Below are 20203 nucleotides of genomic sequence, written 5' to 3' on the forward strand. Positions count from 1 at the left end.
TGGAACCTAAGCTCAGTGGGAAGCGAGGGAACACTGTATTGTTGTCTCAGCATTTTGCACAGGAATTATTTGTGAATAAATGAAACCTTTAAATACATGTTTGTTGGGTTTATTAGATTACATTCGTAAAAAAAAAAAGAAAAAAAAAGAAGAATCAAGATTTTATTTTTGGGCCATACTACATTGCGTTAGCTTGACAATAAGCCCGTATGGAAACCAATTCCATGGTCCAGTTCTGATAAAAAACGCTGCAATTAATCATTTCCAAGGCCACATCAATGTCCTTACTGAGAAACAATACCATTAAATTGTAGAAAGTCACTCTCCCTCTAGTAGTATCGAATGCAGGATTCTAATAAAGTAAGGCAGAATAAATAGTGGGTCCAATTACTCGGGTGTTGTCCAATCAATTAGCGCATGTAAGGCATGATTCCAGCAGTACCTGGCTGTAATTTAATATTGTTGATGGGGTGCTGCAATGCATGGGAGCACACTGGAAGTAAGGTATCAGTAAACGAAAGTCTGCGTAGTAATGATTTGGACCAGCGCATTTCCCCACGTGCTGACCCCAATCATAGGACGTCTGTATAAAGTGAAAGGATGGCTCGACGAGCTTCACGCACACTCCCCGCACTCCATTCAGTTCACAAGGACCGGACACAAAAGCGAGCGTGAACATGGTGCCCCCTGCAGAATAACACAGGGGGAAATAGGATCAAGTTCTAAAGGGCCAGATAATAATGGAGGATGGGGAGGAGGGGGGGGGGGAATAAAAGGCTGACTCACCCATTCTTTACGAGCACCGTGCAAGCTTGTGCTCGTTTGTGATGTGATGGTACGCTAACAGGACAGCTGAGGACACGGAGCAGGAGCTACAACTTCAATGCATTGACCCCGATTGTACCACTGCAACACTATTGAGACGTCAGTGGAAATTAACCCCATAAGGGTTTTTCCTGCAGAGAGCAAACTCTGCATACATTTGGGCTACCAACATTTAAGTGGGCCACATTTAGCAAAATTAAAGATGATTGACTTGGCTGCTCAACTGTACACACACACACACACACACTTTTGTTATATTTAATTTGATATCAAAAAAAGTTCATGTACAGGTGTGCCTTTAATTCATACCGTGACCAGACTCAATAAAACCTTTTTAACACCGATGCGAGTACTCAACTTTCAAGCAGTCACCGATATCAAGTAACGATACCACAAATACTTTTGACACATAACATTTCTATAATAAAAAAATCTATGACACCATTTTAAAGAAAGACCTATATATTGTATTTCTTTTAATATATTAATTTATTTATTCATTTTAAACCTGACTAGTACTTTGAGATTTCTTTGAAAATGTAAAGTGCATTACAAATGCAATTGTTATTATTATTATTATCCCAATATAGCATTCTCTTTAAAATTGCATGAAATGAACGGCCATTTTCTATTCCGCTAATTCCTAATACTGATACCTAGTATCGGTACTCGTCCATCTCTACTTACTACTTTACTGTGTTGAATGAACACAACCATCTGCTTCTAAAATGGCAATCCCAATAAATACGGGGGATTACTGTACAGATATAAATGTTAAAAAATAAAAATAAAATAAAAAGAGAAAAGAAAATCAGCAAGTACAAGCTGACCATGTAAGAATAAAATTCAACAGTCCAAATGTCCCCAATCGAATTATGTGGGCATTGAGCATGTGTGGGCGTGTTCCTTCCTACCTTGACAGCAGGTGTGACTCCATCCTCAGCAGTGCTCTGGCCATTCTGTCAAAGAGAGCACAGTTAAGAAAATGGTCAGTGCGTGTGTGTGTGCGCGTGTGCATAGTGCACATAGAGCGTACACGCGCATACAAAGGCAGCAGACAAAGAAGGAACACGAGAGGGAGAACATTTGCAAGACGACGTGGGCGGCACGAGTCCGCCGTAACACTTTGCTCCTCCGCTAACGCGGCTGCTAATAATCTACAACCGACACAAATGCACAACCTTGGTGTCCTGCCTTGCAAGTGATCTGCGGTACAACGTGTAATCAATGTGTTATGCACAGGGGAAAAAAATAAAAAATAAACAGCTGGTGATGTAGACATGCTCACAGAGCACAAACGTGTGGCAGATAAGCAGAACCTTCATTTTCTTTCATCTTAAAGCTCATTTAAGTTTAGAGTTTGAGCTAAAATTTCGGAAAAAAAATCAAGCCACCCATCCATTTAAAAATACACATTTGGGAAATAGTGCAGTAATCCCTCCATCATCGATCACCAGGTAGGGGACATTGTGATTTTCTTGGAATGTTGTATTAGTGATTATTGAAAAACGTACTGGCAGAAATCTAAATAATCATTAAAAAAAAATATATAGCATAACATCATTAAAGGCAATTTGAGCAAATGTGTTATTTCAGAAGCGTGCAACAAACTGGTACCCAAAAAGTACTATGATGCTGAAAACTATTTGATATCATTTGGGTCATCTTACACATTACCTTTAAAAATACAACCAAGGCTAAATTTAGCTCCTCCCCTACATACAAAACTTGTCTCTCAATTGACACCAATTACTACTTTCCTACTAGCCAAGGCTTTACTGAACTTGTGGCATCTTAGGAAAAGCAGAAAGACAACGTACTTTGTCCTGGATTACCCAGCGATGATAGCGATGTGTAGTGATGATCATGTGGATTACTGCGCAGAAGAGATGTTTACTGGCTTCACTTGGGTAGATTTCTACATCCTGGTTTGTTCCCGCTACTGGCTTGATATGAGTCAATTGTTTTCTTTGGATCTTTTCTTTGATCTCATTCCCATCTGATTGTGCAATTTGTCAAAAAGGAGCACTGAATGACTTTTTAAATTTTTTTTATCACGGTGGTTAGTTTTGCAATAATGCACAACTCCATCGCATCCTACGAAGAGCTCCGTCTTGAATTGTGCCTGTCAATCAAGTGTTAGTATCTTTGTAAAAGCAGGATTTTGAAGAAGCTTTTGTATTTGTATGTCTTTCGAGCCGATGTACCCAATATTGGGACAAGCGAGACCATTTTCCATGCAGCAGAGTTGACATTACCAACACATAATAATATGTGAGAGCTATCAGAAAAGTTCCTGACCTGGTGTCATAAAAAATATATATTTCAAATCCATCAATCTCTGAAAAAGTGTTGCTATATTGATGAATATTTGGATTGCTACAGTGACATTACAGCAATTTCAATGATGAAAAAAAAAGTACATAGGGTAGACCCCAAAGACGTGTTGTCCGCTCACATTTAGATCAGTCGAGGTTGCTTGTGTAGCGGCCACCCCGAGAGAGACGCAGCGGTACGTCACAGACTGCTGACGCACGACATTTTAGTGTCGACTTTGCCGCTTTGCTGCCTCGTCACATTTGGGACAACAGAGCAGATGTTTACTCTTTGTGGGGCTCATCTTGAGAGGGTGATTCATGCGCTGCTACACATCCAACCATACACAGGAAACGTCACTGGGTGCATGAATACTCAGGATTACTAGTTTAAAGGGGAAGTCAACCCTAAAAAATGTTTCGGACAATATTATGTTCTATGCAGCCCCACTGGTCTAAATATGGAATTCTGGTTAATATAGCGTTAGTGGAATATGAGTTAGGTAGCAAAATACAGCCGTTTCTATCCATCTCAGGGGGCGGCCATTTTGCTACTTGCTGTCGACTGAAGATGACATCACAGTTGCTCAGGTCTCAGGTAACAACCAATCACAGCTCAGCTTCAGAAACCAGGTCATCTGTGATTGGTCGAGCCCTGAGCAACTGTGATGTCATCTTCAGGCGACAGCAAGTGGCAAAATGGCCGCCCCCTGAGATGGATGAAAATGGCTGGATTTTGCTTCATAACTCTTATTCAATTCAACAAATGTAATATGAATCAGAATGCCAAGAAATGTATAGATATTTTGCTAATTAACTGACGTGAAAAGGCAAAAGTCTCCTTTGACAACGAAATGAATTACAATATTTGAATTTTTTTCCACACTGAAATGCGATTTAAAACACGCAAAATTGCTTCCTCATTTAATAAGAAGAAGAAAGAACAACATATCCTGGAATTCAGCTCCCGTTTTTGGGCCAAGAACACCTCCCTCCTGAAGAATTCCACAAATTCCACAATACCACTTTTACTGCAGGCTTTATTTATAAGAAAAAGAGAAGACACGCCAACCCTGAGCTCAGACTTAATTAAAGACCCCGACTGTCAAGTCATCCATTCCTCTAGGCACACACGTGAAACTCCTTGTGATGACTACATTAACTTGTAAACCAGTCAAGACATTCAAATGCGTGCTGTGGCCCTTTATTGATGTACAACCTTGTAACAGTGATGCTAAAAAAAGAAACGAATCCTCGCCAGAGATAAACAACATAGGTCACATATTCTTGCATTTGGCAAAACCCTAAATAACAAATGCACTTCCCCCCCCCCCCCCTTCATTTTGATGGCTGATTCTAACTCACAAAAGAGGCAAACACAAACTCTTTCACATCCTCTATACCCTCTTCCTTCTCCTGCTTCCTGTACACTGTGCAGGGTAAAGCAGGCAGCCAACACAATGACAAGCAGCGGCCTTGACAACCAAGAGCTAAACACGAGCGTTAGACGCGATCTGTCGTTTCCTATATTCTCTTTATTTTCCATCTATAGGTGTTCACGGGCTGTAACGCTAAAAACGCTGGCGTTTTTGCAGGCCTGCTTATTGGACTTTTGAACAAGGCAGGTCAATTCATCCGAAGCTCTCAGAGCCATAAAGAGAGGCCACGTGGAGCAATGGTGGCAATTAAGCAACAAAGTACAGACCAACTCCACAAACATTTGTGGGTAATTAAAAAAAAAAACAAGAGCAGGTCAGTAAGGAACAATGTCAGAGCTTCTACAACAGTATTTGTGATGCATCAAAGACAAGGTCAGTTAGTCGTTAGTCCACCAGTATTAAAGACCTCAAAAGCAGGTGATCTGAGGTCACCATGGCAACACCAGAGATGCCACTTTCTGCATGTCTATGTACAGTATGTGGTCAGCAGTCCCTCCCGACACTGTTCCTTTGACACATTCAATCTCATTAGCTGCGCATGGCCGATCCAAGTGGCCCAGTTAATCGCGACGGAGCTCCCCTGGGCTTCCTCAATGAGAGCGCAGGCATGCGCACACACGCACACACACACACACACACATACACGCATAAGCATATAAATAAGGCTCAACGTGCTAATAAGTGAGGAGCCTTTGATTAAACGTGTGGGAATTGTGCTGCGCAAACGTTTGTCCAACAGGCGAGAAAGCGAAACTTTTAATTCCACGCAGTCTGGTCATAAAAAGTCCACAAGCTCAAGGCACCAGCGCTGTTTGAGCCGGTTAGATAAATCTGTTTTACCAACGTGACACCGTATCCAGGCAACAAAGAATACAATAAGCACCTTTTAGCTGGTCTAATTCTTTATATCTCGGCAAATATTTGCAGAAGACCATTTTGCTGATGTCCTCCAATTCCACGAAATGGGCGTTATCGATATTTATTCGCCACTTTTAGTAGAAAAATATACCTGAAACAGTTAGCATTAGCTTCCAGCACAATCCCCTGATGGCTATACAAAACACAGGAAACATTTTAATTAAGGCCTTCTGACGATTTTCAGAGTCATTTTTTTTGTGGAATATTTCGACTTGCCTGTCGTGGAAGTCCCGACCATAATCGCAGTTATAGCTATTGTTGTTGTTTTGTTTTGTTTTTTGCCTACCCCCACACTGCTTTTCCCCCACAAATAATGGTCCATTTGCACTATTTCAGTAAAGGTTTTAGGGCAAGTGAGGCATTTGAAATATTGTGGTAATTTTGACCCCTCAGACTGAAGAACCCTTCAACAAAAACGGCTCGTATAAGCTTATTGGTGGATCTTATTAACTGAAACTTGTCAGTCAATTGGAAAAGTCGGAGATAAAACAAAAGGGTCACTCACATTATTCTAATTTGAAGGTGTTTTTTGACCACATTTTCAACAGCTGAAATCACACAAAATACATACTACCACCTACGAAATAATAAGAGGTTGTTGGTTTTTTTTACGATATTTTCACCTATTGCTTGTAGGTCTGGGAATGATCCCCCAGATAAGCGCTGGTTCACTGTACTCGGAATGGATCAAAGCTCTCAAGGGTTAGCTGGGTTCCCCGCCCCTTTCTTTAAACCATAAACACCTAAACGTTTTTTTGTTTTTGCAGAAGTGCCGTGTTATCGCATGCCCTCATTCACTCCCACAGCCTTGCTCAGGTGTTCCACAGGTCACACCCAGATTAGCTGCACTTAATCCTGCGCAGGAGATAAAGGCATGAACTTGCACACGCTCGAGTGCTCGGGCCGACGGTGATAGCAAACATGGCACACTCTTGAGCTATCGACCCTCCTTTCTCCTCGACCCAAGATATTACATAATAACCCAAAATAGCTTCAGTCGGTTCCCCCTTTCATTCTTTGGCTCGCTTTTTACTCTCAGACGCACACTTGAAAATCAGAGTGGGTGCAAACTGTAATAAAAGTTTTAGAGTAGAAGTGAACGTTTCCGTATTTATGAGGTCAACAACTAGTGGCTACCGGGACCTGCGGACAGATGCACGAGTGGGCTCAGTGGCAGGATCGTGACAAATGCCAGGAGTCATCACAGGAGGCACTGAGTCACTGGTGGAGTCACAGCGGTGAGAATGATTGGTCCCTCTTTATCAGCGCTGATTCACTCCGGATCAGACGTCATTGCCCAACAAGGATAAAAGCACATCATCAATCAAACATCGTTATGACTCTCCCTCCTTCCTACTTGTGCTCTTAGATTCAGCAAGACTCATAAATTTAATTTTGATCCTTGACTTAGCCGTTTCAAGCATGGCGGACCAGGAAATCAATAGGATTCCAGCTTTGACATTGAGGAATTAGGGGGAATTAAAAGAGAATAGATGCAACTACTTTGTTTCTTGATTTGGCATGAAGAAATAAAAAGATTGAGATTCTCCATTTATTTCCAATTTTCGGAACTGATTTGGGAGAGGATTTTAAAAAAATTAAATAATGCACAACTGTCCTCCAGAAGTTCGTAGTTCCAGAGCAAAGTTCCTGCTGAACTGACATGACACCAAGAAGTTTGAGGACTGGTAAAAAAAAAAAAATGGCGGCATGTCGATTCTGACAAGGAACACATCTATAGTCAGGTTTTCCATCCAATTGTTTCAAATTTTTAAAAGTTAATTTACTGAAAATGCACATGCGACTTATGCCCGTTTGCATCTGTTTTGAGAGGGGACTCCGCCGCTGTAGGTGGCGGTATACACCATAGAGATGTGATCCACCAGAAATTTGCAATGACGCTGTATGAGTTTGCTTTTGTAATTCTTGATCAACCGTAGCGTTTCTTTGCTGTTTTCCATCTAAAATAACATTAATATTCGCTTCTTTAATTAATTCCCAAAATATTTCTGTTTCGTCGTCCCCCCCAAACATACCTTACTTTATTTACTACAAACGTACGTGGGACGTAATATCCAGTCAAAACGTGCGACGTGTATCCGGTCTTGCCAGCGGTTATTCGTAAAACCTGTTTCCATAGCCTAAATTTGCATTTTGGGTCCTTTTTTTAATTTCTAGCCTTTCCATTCTGTTTTATTTTTGCAATTCTTGAAAATTCTGATAAAAATGATTGGAAACCTCTAGCCCTAAAAGAGTGCAAATTGTGATTAAAAGGTCAACTCCATGGCCAAATAGAGCCTGGACCAGGACCTGGACCAGACCTCATAAAGTAAGCCATCATGCCACAGCGCAGCAGATCAGCCCACCCTCTCGTTTCCTAATCAGCCAATAAGACCACCCCATCTGTCTCGAGGTGCAGCATGTTCACTTGGCGTGGACCCGCTAGCTCACTCTTTCTTCTCAAGCACTCACGGGCCCGAGGTGTCTCCCTGGTGCTGGTACTAGCAAAGTGTGCAGCGGCCCGGTCACTCGGGCCGAAATGGCACCGATCCCACTCTGTATGGCAGCGGCCCGTGTGATCAAATTTATCACAGCTTGGTTGACAATGAATGCAAATTGGAGAGGTGTTGTGTAGGCCGATGAGAGAAAAATCACTTCTTTGTCAAAAAAATAATAAAATAAAACTGCACGTTTCCCCGCCATCAATCATGCAATAAAAAGACAGGCAATTGGACTTGACACTTTGCAGGGTCAGCACTACCATCTGTTCAGAGGTGCTGCTGACAAGTGGTTGGGACAAAACCACGCAACAAATCTACTACAATGTGAGAGGGTGACTCATTTTGCTGACAGTGGCAATGTGTAATATGGATGAATTTATCAAAACTCATTAACTCAGCTCATTATCTATTTATATTCATATGGAGTTGGCCACTTGGCACTCACTGCTGATTTAACTGCTGTTGTTATTTGCAACTGCATATATTGTATAGCAGTTCATCATTCACACTAACTATTTTTTGCTCATTTATTAAGCCTAGTGATAGACGGATATGTTTTTTTCAAGGCCGATGCCGATAACTGATATTTCAAGCCGATATTCATTTACAGAAAAAGAGAAAATATTAGCATCCAAATATTAAAACAATATTTTTTAATTTTAATTTTAAACATATAAAGAATTAACAGCTTTATTTTAAAATTGCAGGGAGCTTCCAGGGTCATCAGCATGTGTTAAGCAAAATTAAAAACTAAGCAGGTAAATAGGTCTCTAAAATTTTCTACTGGAAATAGTTTTCCTAAATTTCAACATAATTTCTTAATTTTATTTATTTGTTTATTTTTTTATAAAAAGTGTAGGGTGTTCCCAGTGTCAGTATAATTTGTTATAAAGTGGACATTTAAATACATCCATAAATGAAACGCTCCCTATATCTCACTGAGTGACAAATGCATGCAAATGAATCTAATTTGGGGGTTTCCTCAGGGTTCGTAAAAGGTTACAAAAGATCTTCGCAAACAGTGAAAAATTGTTTGAACAAACGTCTTTGCAACAAGTAAAAACTGTCTGTAAGCATCTTACAAATCCTGATGAAAACCCCAAAAGAGCACCGTTCGCAAGCATTAACGGCTCAGTGAGATACCAGCTTTATCAGACTTAAGATTCGTAAAAAGGCAGATGCCGATATTTGCCATTTTGACAAATATCGGAGCAGATAATCGGCACGGCCAATAATCGGTCTATCCCTAATTAAGCCTCTTCTTTTCTTTTTTTTACAGTGTTAGCGTGATCCCCTCACATGTGGGAAAGGAGAGCCACAGTCACATACCTTTTCCCCCCAAGTAAACACAATGAGCAAACTAGTGCAGGAGCTGCTGTTGGTCATTGTCGGGGGCAGCTAGCTGAAATGAAATGAGTCAAATACTGCAGCTTGTCCCCTTTTATGGCTTTTAGGCTATATATTCTAAAAGATGGAAATCGACTTCTGAGACCAGGATGTCCCCTCTCTTATCAGAGAGGCTACCTAAGCCAAATGATAGATATCAACTTCCGGGACCAAGATGTCCCCTTCCTATCATGGAGGCTTTTCTATCTACAAATCAATCTTCACCATAAAGAAGATTGAGGACATCGTGTAATACCGTGCACCGAGCCACACAAAAGGGGGAGATCAGAGAGCAAAAGCATGAATATTACATATCGCCCAGCGCCTGATGGAGCAGATTCTGCAGCGGTTCAATGGTACGGTGTGAATGGCATTCTACAGGTTGTCACCGTGCAGGCGTGAGGGCAGACTTGCACTTACTGTGGTTGAAACTCCAAAAAGAGCAAACGTAAAGTTTCGACTGTGGATGTCTCACTTTTTCTTTGTCATACTGCAGAAAAAAGGACCAGCCTCAATAGGGGGGGAGTCGGAAGTAGACATGATTCTTATGGAGTGTCAGTTACTTTTTCCAACTCGCTTGCATGAACATGGCTGTAAACAGAGTGGAGCAGGTTCACAAAAGCCCAGTCAGTGTTGGCAAATTGACTACGTTTGACCCGCAAACGAAACGCACAAAACGAGCAGAATCCGTTTGACATTGCGAGGAAACCGGACTACCCGGAGAAACATGGAGAGACCATGCAAACCACACACAGGAAGACCGGCGTCTGCATTATGAACCACGACCTCTGAACTGTGAGGCAGATGTGCTTATCAACCGGCCATTTGTGTCTGGCAACAGCACCAGCTTCAGTGAGCTTGATCGTTCTGTTTCACGTCCCATTAATGGAGACAGTGCCTAAGGCCAAATCTGTGTTGACTATTACAATTGTCTGACGCAACCGTTTTCCGAACAAATCGCGGAGGAAAGCTTCTAATAAACCCCACACCGCCACAAAGTATTTTCTCTGAATAATCTTTTAGAGGCACCTGACAATCCAGCCTCTGCTGACTTTAATCGGAAGGAGCGGGAAATGGTCAAATTAGGGCCAATTATTGCATGGTGTGTGTCCCGCACAATCTCCACACTGAGTTATCTTTTACACACTGTTCAAATCTGATATCAATCAGATGTGCTTGTTTCCCTGGAGAAGTTCATTTTGGGGCGCTGTAGCACTGTGGAAAAGTATACCGCCAGTAAAAAGGCACTTCTCTGCGCTCGCAAATGCTCTTGGGATGAAGTGGAGTATTTCCAAATAAAGGGTACAGTACATTTGGCGATAACTGATGTGAAGTGATGAATCACCTCCTTTAGATAAGAGCAAATCACATTCTACGGAAAAATTATGCAGAGGTATCCATGAGGACTTTATTTTTGTTCCAATTGCAAACCACTGGGAAATGATCCAATTGAATTGGTTTAAAAAAAAATATTTAGTTACAACGAACAATGTATCAGCCATTTATAGTGACAGGCTGAACTAAGCTGTACAGTATGTACTGTATGGTTTCCATTCATAAAACAGCTTCTTGGAAAGTATATCAGCTTTCTCTTCAATTTAACAAACCATGATTTGACACCAAATATGTAAATCTGTGAGTAAACTACGTCCTTTGGCTCAATAGAGGTTAGGGAGGCAAATGCTGGTCTAATTATTTTCATGATGCAAATTGTACATTTGGAAAAATCTTGCAGCACACCACCAAACAAAAATGTCACAAATAGTCTACAGTACTGAAATAAATAATGTGCTAGGGATTAAATAGGATCTAATTCTCCCTGTCACTATTATGTCGATAGCATTCGATAGATAAACATACTTGTAGTAAATAGTCTTTCAGGCACGTTAGTTGCGAATCTTCAACCAACTTGGCACTCGGCACATGAAAAATTCCAAAAGTCAAGCTTTCAGTAACTTGAATGCAACGTTGACATTTTGCTGTACATTTCACTCGTGGTTACCTTACCTCAGTCTCCAGCTGGACTAGTTCCATGGTGGGCCACGGCTCGGCAATCTGTGCGAGCGGCATGTTGGCAGATTTCCCCCCGTCAAGATGCACAACTTCTCAGCTCGGCTCAGCTCTCGGTGTCGGTTCGACGACTTGGTGCTGTCCAACAGTCCTCGTGCACCACTCGGGGGGTTTCAACAAACAGGTGCAATCGCTTTGATGTAATTCGATTCGCTCCAAAGTGATAATCCAGTCGAGAGTCCAATAAATCCAGGTAGCAGTCTTGAGAGCTATCAGTTTTTTTGACAGGCGGAAAAGCCTGTGTGTAATAACAAAACAAAACAAAAACAATCCTGAAGGAATTAAACCAAGTCCGGAATGGCTTGACAGTCGAAGCCGAGCTCGTGTCCTCCTCGCCGGGCTTCCTCTTCTCGGTCTTGCCTCGGTAGTAAAAAAGCTCCGCGCAGCCTCCGAGCCGAGATTGTTATTGGCACAATCCCAAAGACGAGATTCATCCTGCCCTCCTTCTTTTCTTTTTATTTTTTTTTAAAACCCTCGCTACTCTACCGCCCAGGTCCGATGTCCCCATCATCAGGCAGAGATGTGAACTGCAACTACGTCATGGTTCACGACGCTAGTTTACAAAAAAATGAATGACAACCCCAACCAGGTTTGTAGTCTGCCTTTTGGCTGAGCAATATAAGTGGTATGGAAAATGGGTAAAATGTCGTGATGAAAATTTTCAGCATAAAAAAACGTTCTCATACACAAAATAAGTAATTTAGCAAACTCCTGTTTTAATGTTTGCCAATCCGGCGAGAGTTTTCTATTTGTGTTGTAATTGTCTGGCTATTGCGGGAATAATTATATTACTGGGGTCACAAGAGACAGACTCCTCATTTTGTTGCACTTTTGATGTCTAATTTTGCACCTGCACACTGATGAATTGTGCAACTGCGGCTTGATCTCTCTTTCTGTCGTGCGTTCAACTTGGCTGTTGTCAGACTCTATATGCCATTTGTCACACATTCCAAAGTCTTTCTGTAAAGCCTGATAGCTTCCCCAGCACGACTAACTGCCGATTTGTAATGGTAGTAAAGCTCGTTTTTGATTGGCGCAGTCATAATATTAGTTAATTATTACCAGTAACAATTAGGTTTATTATTGTTTGCGCTGCCTATCCATTATTATTCCGTATTTTCCAGGGATGCTCAATACCACTTTTTTCAGACTGATAGTACAAATACTCAACTCTTTTGTACTCAAGTTAGTAAATAATTGATACACTAGTATTTTTATGTATAACATTTCCGTTAAACCAATTTAATTAATTCCTGAGTTAGAGCAATCACTCTGCAACAGTGAATTTTAAGTTCAAAACATGCGAGTATAGCCTACAGGATACACACGTATATTGCCTACACTTCATTCAATAGGAAAACTAGACGTTGTTAATACACTGAATATTAACAACATTCTGTTTTTCTCAGTTGATGAAAGCAAGCAATTTATGCATGAAATATCATAATGGAAAAAATTCATCAAAGCAGCCTATGAAGTTAGCAAATAAAGGTATAACGTTTGTAGCAACACACATAATGTACTCTAAGCATGACATTAAACATTCTAAACTTATGTTGGAGAAATTGCATCTTAATGGTCGTATGAGAGCGTGGACAGGAATGGAATTCAAAAGAGAACAACACTACAAAAAATGTAAAAATGTTGGCAGCAAAGCACTAATAATGTAATCCTTAGTATTACTTTGGACATTATAAACATGCATATACTTACAGAAATCGCATCTTAATGGGCATGCAGTATGAGACGATTGACATGGATGCAGTCAGCCATGCATGCCATTGAATTGCTGCTGGTAGAACGGCCACTAGGGGACGCCATAAGTATCTGTGACTAGTATCGGCAGCCTTTGCTGGTATTGGCTCAACGAAACCTGGTATCGGTACTCGCCCATCACTGGTATTTTCTATAGCACTTGTTCTCTTGGGTGGAGAGTGAGCTGGAGCCTAAACTGTAAAAACATTTGGGTCAAAAACAATCCAAATTGGGTCAAAAAGGGACTGACCCAACTTTTGGAGTTATTCAATTAACCCCAACAATTTGAGTCAAATGAATAACTCACAAAAAAGAAAAGAAAAAAAAGTGTCTTGCTTTGCGGGCTATTAATTTAATTTGACCTAACTTATTGTGTTAAATAACTCAAAAAGTTGGGTCAGTTTATTTTTAACCCAATTAAATTTGGTTGTTCAATTTACTCAAGAAGTTGGGTCAACTGAATAATAAAAATAATTTGGTTGATTTGTGGGTTATTATTTATTTGATCTAACTTTTTGGGTTAAACAACTCAAAAAGTTGGTTCAATTAATTTTTTGGACCCAATTCAATTGGGTTATTCAATTATTCAAAAAAGTTGGGTCAAATGAATAACCCATAAAAGAACCCTAAATAGTGGATTGCTCTGTGGGTTATTAAATCAATTTGACCCAACTATTTGGGTTAAATAACTCCAAAAGTTGTCGGGGGGTTTCGACCCAATTCAATCAGGTTATTCAATTAACAAAAAGTTGGGTCAAATGAACCACCCACAAAACAACCTAAAAAATTGCAGTACTTTGTGGGTTATTTATTATTTTTAAACTAGTTTTTTTTATTTGACCCAACTGTCTTTTGGGAAGAGGCAGGTACGACCTGGACTAGCCACCAGCCAATCGCAGGACACATACAATGGATATAAAAAGTCTACACACCCTGGTTCAAACACCAGGTTTTTGTCATGTTTAAATGTAGATGTACCTAATGATGTGGCCTATGAGTGCATTCTGAAACGTGGCCACATGTTTTTCGAAGGCGTGTTCGACTTGTCTGCAGGAAACATTACTTACAGTAGTACATCCAATTTCGTTCGAGACCATGCAGTGCAGTTTGAGAGTGTTTGGGCTTCATCTCTTTCCATTGACAACAGCTCTTGTTGTGAGGGCCCTCTGTGATATAACACACCCCTTCTGCTCAACATTCAACGGCAGAGTGTGTTTCGCTCGCGGCTGTCTGCGGTTACTATTGGCAACTGGAGAGCATCAAACTGTAGATGGAACTGACGTATTATTCCTTCTTTTTTTTTTTGTTGTTGAGGGGATTCAAATTAGTATGAAGGCAAGGCATGTGGAACAAACAAAGGGAGCTGAAGTGGGGCAGAGGATGGAACAGTTCATTTGGTGTCTTGTCTTTTTTATGGATATGTTCGCCTAAGCAACCTGTGTGCACTTCAATGTGAACTGTCATCAACATTTACAAGAGCTTTCATTACACACGGAAAATGCTACATCCTTATTATTATTATTATTATTATTATTATTATTTATCATGCTTGTCTTTATTAGGTTGCAGGTGAGTTAGAGACTATCGCAGCTGACTTTATAATATATCGTCAATATATAAGGCACAAACAACTAATCACATTTACACCTTTGGACAATTTGGAATGTGGGAGGAAGCTCACTAAAGAAAAAAGGAAAAAGGGCTGAACAGTGGAACATCGAAAGGTGCTCCAATTAAAAAAATATATATTCTGGAATTAACTGCAACTGAAATGCTTTCACATTTTAACATTCTAAACTGCCATTCAAGTATAAAAAAGAGGTTAACACAGTGTTAGATTTATTATTATTTTTTTTTTTTAAGTACTCACCCTTTGAAGACACCAGACAGGACTCAGGAACAGACAAGTGTTTATTTTCACCGAGTGGCGTCTTATAGGTAACGCTGGAATTAATAATGCCCTGTTATTAATGAAAGCCCCTGTAAAGTGAAAATAAAGGTCTCGTAAATGTGACACCCCACCGAGAAGAGAGTTGTTAATAACCCTGCCAAATGCTGAATGATTAGAAAAAGAGCCAAGCATATAAAACGAGGCTTCAAAATCATGAAAAATCAAGCCTTATCTCCACTCTCAAATGTTGTGGGCGTGTCCATTGATGAAACCGCGCATTACTCAACTGTCATCTGTCAATCAAAAAACTTTCAATAGTAGCCTAGTCATAGTGAGTCACTGATTGAGCACGACTTTAGCCACCCCAACCAAAAATAAAAAAAATTAAAAATCTTTGGACATTTTCAACAATTATCTTCAAACGTGCATAGAATGTATTTGGAAACACATCTATGAATATTTACAGTAACTTTCTTGCTCATATTGTAGTGAACATCCAGAGCCTTTCTGACAGTATGCTGCAGAAAGTTCAATTTCTGTTTCATGGTTTATTATTGCATACACATACACTTTATATGGTGAAAAAAAAAAGTACAAGGAAAACTTAGGAGGTTCCACTGTATAGTATAGACCAATTTCCTTTGCCTTCTGACAAATCATATAAAAATCAGCAATTAAAAAACAGTATTTTTTTGGTGGAGGTATAGTATTCAATATTGTTAAATTAACAAATTATTCCAATTTTGATCTGCTGCTACTAAAAATAACATGCCATCGTATTTTATATTATTATTTTAGAATAACATTTTATTTAGTTATTAAACAATCAGCTGTTTGCTTCTGACTCTGCTGCTTTACTGTTTGAATTTCCATTCTGTGGATCGATAAAATATTTATCTTCATCTTATACCTCGTTGACAGCATCAATGAAAACAGAGCATTAATTGCTTTGGTAAAGCAGAATTTTGGATCGTATTAGATTGAGTAGAGATGTTGCCGAATAAGTGTCTCGAGTCGTGAGTGAATGTCAAAAGAACATTTCGATTTTTCAACTCGCAACGGTAAATCAACAATGGCGTGCTTGTGCTCTTAAAAGATGTGCTTGAAGGATAAAACGAGGGCCCACGGGGAGCTGTACCTCCATTGAAAGGGACATGAAGGGTGGGATGAGTGTTGTTCATCACGCTCCTTCAAAGTCACCATCATCCAAAAGCTCACATCAACCTATCGATTGATCTCCGTGATGGATAAACAGCTGCCGAGGGAGCGCTCGTTGCGCTGCATTGGCCTTTGTTGTTTAGTGCCGCAATATGACATATCATTGATTGTCACAGTCTTGTCTCCTTGGGTACCAGCAACGACGGATGCATCAGTGTGCTCATGCGGCCAAAGTGAACGGTGAACTAAAGGTCGTGATTAAATGAACACAAAGTGGCCAAAGGTGATACATGGACCCTCCGTGACATCACATCTGAGAGTGATGATTCAGAGGGGAAAATCGTGTGTATTGTTTTAAACAATTCACTAAACAATCATCAAAATGAGACTGTTAATCTCTTTGTAAATCGCAAAATTTCAGCACCGTCTTAGCAACCATCATACTGATGCTAGTCTAATGTGATTCACTGTCAATTTAAAAACATAACATACCATACAGTCAGCAGAGGACACTGGGATGAATGTACACAATGTTCCAAGTAACAATGCCCTATGTGACGTTTCGTCCCCAGCGTGATACATCACAGTGCTAAATTTAATTCACAGCATGGCTCACATTTCACATGGACCACTTCCAGGCTTTATGGTGTACAGTAAATGTCCCATGCAGCTTTGCTCAATGAGGCCACGTCTGCACCATGCAGCAGCCAAGATGCTAATTAATTAGCCGCTCCAAAGTTGAGCGGGGGGTAATGATCCAATCTCAGCTGACTGGGAAGAAGACACTGCGATGATTAAAAGTCACGCTGGTGGTGCGTCGGGATGAACAGAGTTATTGTGTTTCAAATGGCGGTGGTGTTATCGCTTTGTCATGGCAATGGCTGCAGGAGAGTGAGGTCGCAGAGTACAATAGTGATTGATTCCACGGGTAAAGAAAACAAGCGAGGTTGCATCATTATCTACGATTACAGTGGACCACCGAAAAGCTTTTCAAACATATTGAAGTTTTACCAAGATCAATCCATTCATCTTTTACAGCAGCGGGTCTCAAACTGGTGCCCAGAAGCCATAGTTTGGGGTTCTGCAAAAATAATTTTGAATAAATTATTGTCCTATCAAACGTGCAAACAAGCAGCCCCAGACCATCACACTACCACTATCATGTTTGGCTGTTGGTAGGTTAGGATGTTTTTTTTGTTTTGTTTTTATCTGTCAGGGACATTCAGTCATGTCTCATGTTCTAACATAGCCTACATGATTTTGAAACACGGTTGAAGTAGCCGCAGAAAACTCAAGCAAGAACATGCAAACTACACACAGTAGTGGGTGGAATCGAATACTCAATCTCAAAATTGTGAGGCGGATGGGCGACACTAAAAGTGTCATCCGATTACAAAAGTAATTGTTGTAAACCTTAGAATGAATGTGGTCATCCTTGTTGGTACTACTGTAGACTCTACAGAGTATTATGTTTTATGCTTCCTTTGCAAAAAAAAGCTTCTCATGTCTTCCAGTAATAGAGAATCTGGCGTCTAGGATTGGGTGTGTTTTGCAACATGTTGGAACTTGAGTTTGTATCTCAGATATTTAAGGCTGGGCAGAGCTGAGCTAAACTCCTGACTCAGAATACGGAACATTTTCAATGATGCATCAAAATCGCCAAACAGAAATGAGCGTGAGAGATTTTGGCAAGAATGGACAGTCTAGTGCTGGACCTGGTCCAAGCTGTCCATCTTTAGAGACTGGTGGACAAACTCGTACTCTTCCTCTTTTAGCTGTCTCAACGCAGTGAATGAAACCACAATCTAAATGTCTTTGAAACAGTTAGATGTCTCGTGTAAACAAGTACGAGCATAATGCTCAAACGTTACTCAGTGTTCTTGCTATTAAAGGGATTAAACGGCAGGGGGTGCCAAATAACAGAGGGCAGCTCTGTAACGCCTTGAAGCCTCTATCGTGAACGTGTTGCCCTTTGCCTTGATGGGAGACGTACTTTCAATAAGTGAGCGTTTTTTGGGGGTGAAGGGCGGTGGGTGGGTTGGTGTTACACAAAAGATAACATGAGACAAGAAAGAACCGTTTCTCAATTCGCCATATCGTGGCTATGCTTTGGCGTAACTATGGTAGTAAAACGTCATTGTCGTCCGTGGATTCACTTCCGCTTCTTAACAAGCGCGCCCAAAATGCCCGGATGTCTCCTGGCGAAGGGCTCCGCCCACTGTTAGCAAAGGTGAAATTGCTATCCTTCCCAAGATGCACCGCGGTAAATCGTCAATTTTCAACGTTGAAACATGTTCATATTTTTTTTTCTAAATTGTAATTCTGAAAAAAGAGATTAAAAAAACGTTTCATGTACAATTTAACCAAATAATACAAGTATGATTTATTATGTGAATAATACATTAGTCAAATTTATTTACAAATACTTAAAACAAAATATTGAGAATGAATTCAAACAAATAACTAAAAAAGTACATTAGACAATATTTAAAGTACTATTTTCTATTAATATAAATCTTGAATTCAACTTGGATACCATATTTGTTGTGAACATTATTATTACGTTTGGCAGTATGATACTCAAGTGGTTTGCATGTTTGCCTCATACTTCTAAGGTTTGGGGGTTTGTACACCCTTATAATGGGCTGAGGTCTCTTTTCAATTGACCAACTTTGGGTCTGAAACTTACAAAGGTGAAGCAATTGTTAATCGCAGCTCTGAGTTCGAGTCTCGGCTTCCTGTGTGGAGTTTGCATGTTCTCCCTGTGCTTGTGTGGCTCCAGCTTCCTCCCATATTCCCAAAACTTGCATGTATATGTTCAGTGTAAATTCTCAGTTGTCCATTTTGGGCAACGCGACCCACCTCTTCTCAGTTTGTTCAGAAAAATGGCTGGCGTTATGGCCAGATCACGGCTCAGCTTCAGAAAACAGGTGAGCCGTGATTGGTTGTTACCTGAGCACTGAGCAACTGTGATGTAATTTTCAGTTGACAGCAAGTGGCAAAATGGCCGCCCTCAGAGATGTATAAAGACAGGTGGATTTTGCTGCAAATGCAACATTAATCAGAATACTTTGTTTAGACTAGTGGTGGGGCTAAATAGCACATATTATTGTAAAGAAAAAAGTTTGGAGTTGACTTCATAATATTAACATAATACAGTTATAATTCAAGAATCACATTGTAACAAGATTAATAACAGGACAAAAATATTTTGAGACAAAAAGTTATTATGAAAATTAAGCAGAAATTTTATTGAGTAACTTGAAGAAATCCTTAACAGCTAAACAGTTTATGCTCATAATAACATAACTATTCCTCGTAAAAATTTTTTTTAAAGCTGCTCTCTGTAACAATTTGGCCAAAACAATCTTTACAATAGCCTTTTTATTTGACCATTTATTACTGAAACAGCTTCGAATTAGTAGACGAATACATTAGCTGTTCACAATGGGTACTCCTGCAAGCCTCTGGCCAATAGTTTTCAGATTGGATTCGGGTTTGAATTTCCCGCCCTCTGTCTGCGAATGTGACATCATGTGCGCATTGTGTACGTAAAGAAGAGTGTGCGCAGTTTCATTTTTCATCAACAGGTGGCAGCAGCTATTCAAAATTGAATGTTCTGCATTCAGTAGCTTTGAAATGTAGGTAAACAAAATAGAAATCAATCAAATTCTAACTACCTTCAAAAAATAGAAACACTTTCATGTGGTTAAAGGATGACACACTTGCTGATGCTCTTCACTCGTTTTATTCCCACAAGTCGTAAAATAATGCACATTCATTTTAAGAGATGCCATCGACCACAGCTCACGTCCAGACACTCCACAAACTCCCTCACACATTAAGCCAACCTTTAAACGCATACCCTTATTGGTCCTTTGATCCTTTACTCTTCCACCTTTAAAGACATCACAGCCACACTTATGACAAAGCATATAAAGAGCA

General features: G+C 40.1%; 1 protein-coding gene across 4 annotated transcripts in view; it reads right to left on the reverse strand.

Annotated features, from left to right (window-relative positions):
- rps6ka1 (ribosomal protein S6 kinase a, polypeptide 1) overlaps positions 1-20203 on the reverse strand; it is a 50628-nt gene that overhangs the window by 29835 nt on the left and 590 nt on the right. For 3 of the 4 annotated variants that reach the window (XM_086094058.1, XM_086094059.1, XM_086094057.1), the window contains exon 2: positions 1740-1784. In XM_086094058.1, coding sequence (XP_085950184.1) covers positions 1740-1784 — 45 coding nt within the window. Of the gene's footprint in view, positions 1-1739; positions 1785-11391; positions 11952-20203 lie in introns of those variants that run through there. The other variant, XM_086094060.1, reaches the window with a different exon arrangement.

This window comes from Leptonotus elevatus, chromosome 14, assembly GCF_054856555.1.
Source record: "Leptonotus elevatus isolate MCC_2025b chromosome 14, RoL_Lele_1.0, whole genome shotgun sequence".
NCBI classification, from domain to species: Eukaryota; Metazoa; Chordata; class Actinopteri; order Syngnathiformes; family Syngnathidae; genus Leptonotus; species Leptonotus elevatus.